Source organism: Elephantulus edwardii, unplaced genomic scaffold, assembly GCF_000299155.1.
Source record: "Elephantulus edwardii isolate Elephantulus edwardi_28Jun2011 unplaced genomic scaffold, EleEdw1.0 scaffold00012, whole genome shotgun sequence".
NCBI classification, from domain to species: Eukaryota; Metazoa; Chordata; class Mammalia; order Macroscelidea; family Macroscelididae; genus Elephantulus; species Elephantulus edwardii.
The window spans coordinates 23,199,212-23,204,053 of record NW_006399762.1 but is presented as its reverse complement, the minus strand read 5'-3'; the positions used below and the strand labels follow the sequence as shown (position 1 = coordinate 23,204,053).

At 40.1% G+C, this 4,842-nt stretch overlaps 1 protein-coding gene across 1 annotated transcript in view; it reads left to right on the top strand.

Annotated features, from left to right (window-relative positions):
* The window catches only part of EGF (epidermal growth factor), a 193,244-nt gene that overhangs the window by 175,264 nt on the left and 13,138 nt on the right, over nucleotides 1-4,842 (top strand). Inside the window, 1 exon segment of the mRNA XM_006903614.1 lies at nucleotides 608-722. Coding sequence (XP_006903676.1) covers nucleotides 608-722 — 115 coding nt within the window.

Below are 4,842 nucleotides of genomic sequence, written 5' to 3'. Positions count from 1 at the left end.
CAGCCTGCTTTAACCCTCTCCAGGCTGAATTAGTTTGTTTTCTTAGTAGTCCATGGTATATTCAATACTCTTCTCCTGCACCACAGCTCCAAGGCATCAATTCTCCTTCTATCCTCCCTAGTCATTGCCCAACTATCCGAAGCATAACAACTGATTGCAAAGACCATGGCCTGTATCAGGCACACCTTAGTCTCCAGCATGATACCATTGCTCTTCAGCACTGTTGTGCATAGGGTTTTCAGAGGCCTGTTATGGCCATCCTTCTTCCTTGTCTGTCTTAATCTGAATGCTCAAAAGATAATTAAATTAAATTAAATTAAAGAAGATTAAATGAATGAACATGTAGCTAACCTTACCTCCTCACAGAACCTTAGAAAGGTTCTTAGAAAAAATTCTTTAAAACTCCATGGTTATTCTCCTAATTGTGTTGAAATATTTTTCTCCCTTATACTATATTTCATATATACTGTATTTCAGCAGCAAAAATTGTTGCTCCTGACCATTGCTTTGTGGGCTAAGTATTGTGGCTTTTCTTCCCGGCCCCGCTCCCCCCCTTCTCTTTTGTTTGTTGGTTTTGAAATTGTCTTAAAGTCTGTTTTGATTGCAGGAAACAGAAGTTGCTGTCAAACAACCTAAAGAACCCATATGAAGAGACAAACAAAGATGGGAACTGCAGCAAGCCTGCTAACAGTGAAGCTGGGATGCCTTCTTCCCTGCCTTGGGTAATGCAACCAAAAATGAAACAAGGAATTGGATTACCATTAATTGCAGTTTCTTTTTCTTTAATCTCCACCAAGTTCAGAGAGCACAATCTGTTATAACTTTTGGCTGATGTTAATATTACCTGATACCACACCTTAGTAGCCGGCTTTTGGTCAGAGAGGTGAGGTAGAGGTTAAAGGGTGGAGAAGAAACTTATCCTGAACCAAGGTATTAAGAAGGGATGAAATAGCACCATCATTTAACACAAGAAATCTATGAAACTTTTCCCCTAGGATGGAGCTTCTTCCTAGAATTTAGATTTCAATGCATTAAGTGAAGAATATTTCCCAATTTTTAGGTGGTTCTTTAGCAATGAATCTTTAAAAACAAAAACCAACCTAGAGTATGTTCTTACTTTTCCTAATACTTCTTTCCCATACATAATTTTCTCTCAACATGAACAGCAAAATTGTTATCACATTTAGCATATTAAAGTTCAGGACACTAATAATATTAGCACTTAGAAGATTGAACTTAAAAGTTAATGCTTTGTTGTTGGTATGTGCCTTTGAGTTGACTCTGACTCACAGTGACCCAATATACAATAGCTCTAAACCCTGCTCTATCTTAAGCCAATTTCATTGTCTCTGCCACACCTACCCCCATTACCCCAGGCACTGAATCAATCCATCTCATCCAGGGGCTGCATTATCTATCTGGTAACCTCAAGTGTTTTCTAAAAAGATGCTTCCTTCCGTCACTCATGTAAGTAACAGATATTGAAACACTAGAGGGCAGACTTGAGACAGTCTTCTGAAAGCTGGACAGTAAAAGAGATAAATAAATGGAGAATGGATGCATTTGAATTATGGTGTGGGCGAAGAATATCACATGGGCTGTCAGAAGAACAAGCAAATTCATCTAACAGAAAGTACAAAATGCTTTTCAGCAAAAAATAAAGAGGGTCAGTGAAAATGAAAGAAATTGTCCATTAGATGGTGTGGCATACTGGCTCAAATACAAAACTTGGGAGGGTGCTGTAGGATTGGGCAACATTTAATACTGTGTTACAGAAGATCATCATCAGCTGAAGCCAATTTTATGGCAGCTAATCCCAGCAACTAAAAAGATACCATGCTTGGAAAGGTGAAGGATTAGTGTAGGAGAGGAAGGATCTCAACAAGATAGATTAACCCAGTGACTACATAGCAATAGACTACACTGTATGATATCATTGTATCATAAGTATGTCAAAGATGATAGGGATAACTCAGGATAGAGCAGGCTTCAGATTCATTCTTCACAGGGTCATTATGAGTCATATTTGACTCAACAGCACACAACACTAGCAGCAAGCTCTCTTGAAACTATAAAAGGAGTTACCATTTCGAGAAGTCTTTCAGAAATAATTTGGCTAGGTTAGTGTTTGTGTTGGTATTATTTGTGGTATATGTTGCCTCTCAATTTCTGACTGCAAAAGTTGGTAGAAATCTTCTATGTCTTCCTCTTTGGCTCTAGTTGTTGGTGCATATATTTGAATGATAGTGGTATTCACTGGACTTCCTTGTATGCGTACAGATATTATCCTGTCGCTCACCACATTGTATTTCAGGATAGATCTAGAAATGACTTTTTTAAATTATGAAACCAACCCCATTTTTTCCTCACCTTTTCATCCCCAGCATAGTAAATCATATGATCATCTGATTCAAAATGTCCCATGCCAAGCCATCTTGTTTCGCCAATATCTAGTATGTCAATATTTATATGTTCCATTTCTTTCTTAGCAATATCCAATTTTCCTACATTCATGCTTCTCACATTCCACGTTCAAATCACTACTGTCTCCTTACAGCTGTTTCTTTTTCTCCATGTTTCCATTTCTAAGATATCAGTTTCAATTGCAATGTCTGTTAGTCCAAATGATAATCTAAGTATATTCTATTGTACATAGTGTTTTCAAAGGCCTGTAATTTCAGAAGTGGATGGCCAATCCTTCTTCCTAGTCTGTCTCAATTTTTAAATATATATAATACCACCTGACAGACAAGCATTCTACAGAAAAGAGTAGATGAAAGACATTTACCAGTTAGAAAAGACCAATATTCAATGTTGCTACCCACGCAGCTACATTGGGAAAGTCAGCTGTGAGAGACCTCTCAAGAGTACTGAAGAGCAACTATGTCAGGCTGGAGACTAAGGTGCTCCTGATTCAGGCTATAGTCTTTGCAATTATTTGCTATGCATCAGAGAGTTGGACAGTGAATAGGGATGACAGAAAGAGAATTGATGCTTTTGAGTTGTGGTGCTGTAGAAGAGTGTTGAATATACCATGGACTGCTAGGAGAACAAACAGGTTTGTTCTGGAGAGGGCGAAGCCAGAACGCCCCCTGGAGTCAAGGATTCTGAAGCTTCATCTGACATACTTTGGGCATGTTGCAAGGAGGGACTGGTCCTTGGAGAGTGACATCATGTTTGGGAGAGGGGAGGGACGGCACAGGAGAGGAAGACCTTTGATGACATGGATCAATTCTGTGAGTGGAGTGGTGGGAATGAATGTGTTTGAGGCAGCGAGACTGGCACAGGATATAACGGTGTTTAGGGCTCTTGTACATAGGGTTACTATGAGTTGCAAACGATTCGATGGCACATAACATCAACAACATATGTTGCCTCAAGCACTGGAATATATGAGAGGTCCATAGAATATTGAAACCCATTTCCAAATACAAGAGAACTATTAAGACCCAGAACTAGTCCCACATCATTTGCTGTGCTTTGCTCTATTATACACAGTCTCTCTGAGTCAGAAGTGACATGATAGTGCCCAATAACAACGGCCTGAATTATGCAGATGATACAAACTTGCTCAACAAAACTGAGGAGATCTTGAAGCTTTTGCTGCAGAAGGTCAAGGACTACAGCCTTCAATATGGATTGTGTCTTAACAGAAAGAAAACAGAAAAGATTCTCACCACTGGGCCATTGAAAGCAACATGATAGATGGAGAAAAGATTCATATTGTTCACAATTTCAAATTACTCAAATTTACCACCAACACTCTTGACACTAGCAGTCAGGAAATAAATGAGAAAAAAAAAAGCCCACCCCAAAACCAAACAAACAAAAACACAAGTTGCTTTAGGAAATTCTGCTATCAGGGACCTCTCCTGAGTGCTAAAAAGCACCAATGTTACTGTAGAGATTAAGCTGTGCTTTATCCAGGCCATGGTCTTCACTAGTTGCTATGCATCTGAGAGCTACACAGTGACTAAGGATACAGAATAAGAATCGATGCCTTTGAGTTGTGGTGCTAGAGGAGAGTAATGAGTATACCATGGTCTGCCAAGAGAACAAATAAGTTTGTCCTAGAGAGGGTGAAACCAAGTTGCTCCTTCAAGGCAAGGATTTTGAAATCTGTCTCACATACTTTGGACATGTTGCCAGGAGAGATTAGTCCTTGGATCATGTTGGGAAGGGTAAAGTGTCAAGTGCAGAAGAGGAAAACCTGGATGAGATGGATTGACGGTGATTGTGGCAATGGGGGTGATGGGTCAGAGGTAGTGAGGTTTTCTGAGGATAAGGCAGGGCTCAGAGCTATTGTGCATATGGTCACTATGAGTTGTAGTCTACTTGACAGCACATAACAACTACAACATTGTTAAGCTATTGTAAAGTAAAGGCCACTTTTGGTGTCATTCCATCTTGTTTTCTTCCATTTCCAAACACCTCTGTGTGTCAGGAAGTGAGAGGATGGTGCAAGATAGAACAGGGTTCAGATCTTTTGTTCATAGAGACACTATGAACTATACTCGACTTGACAGCACCTAACAACAACTTTCTTATACAGCTTTGTCGTAGCTCTATTTCTGGCTAATGTTGTTGTGTTGTTATGTGCCATCAAGTCATTTCCGACTCATAGCGATCCTATGCACAACAGTTCTAAACCCTGCTCTATCCTGCGCCAACCGGACCTCTTCTGACACACCCATCACGATTACCCCAATCACTGAATCAATCCATCTCATTGAGGGTCTTCCCTTCCTGCGCTGTCCCTCCACCCTCCCAAGCATGATGTCCCTCTCCAAGGACCTGTCCCTCCTGGCAACATGTCCAAAGTATGTCAGACGAAGCCCCAGA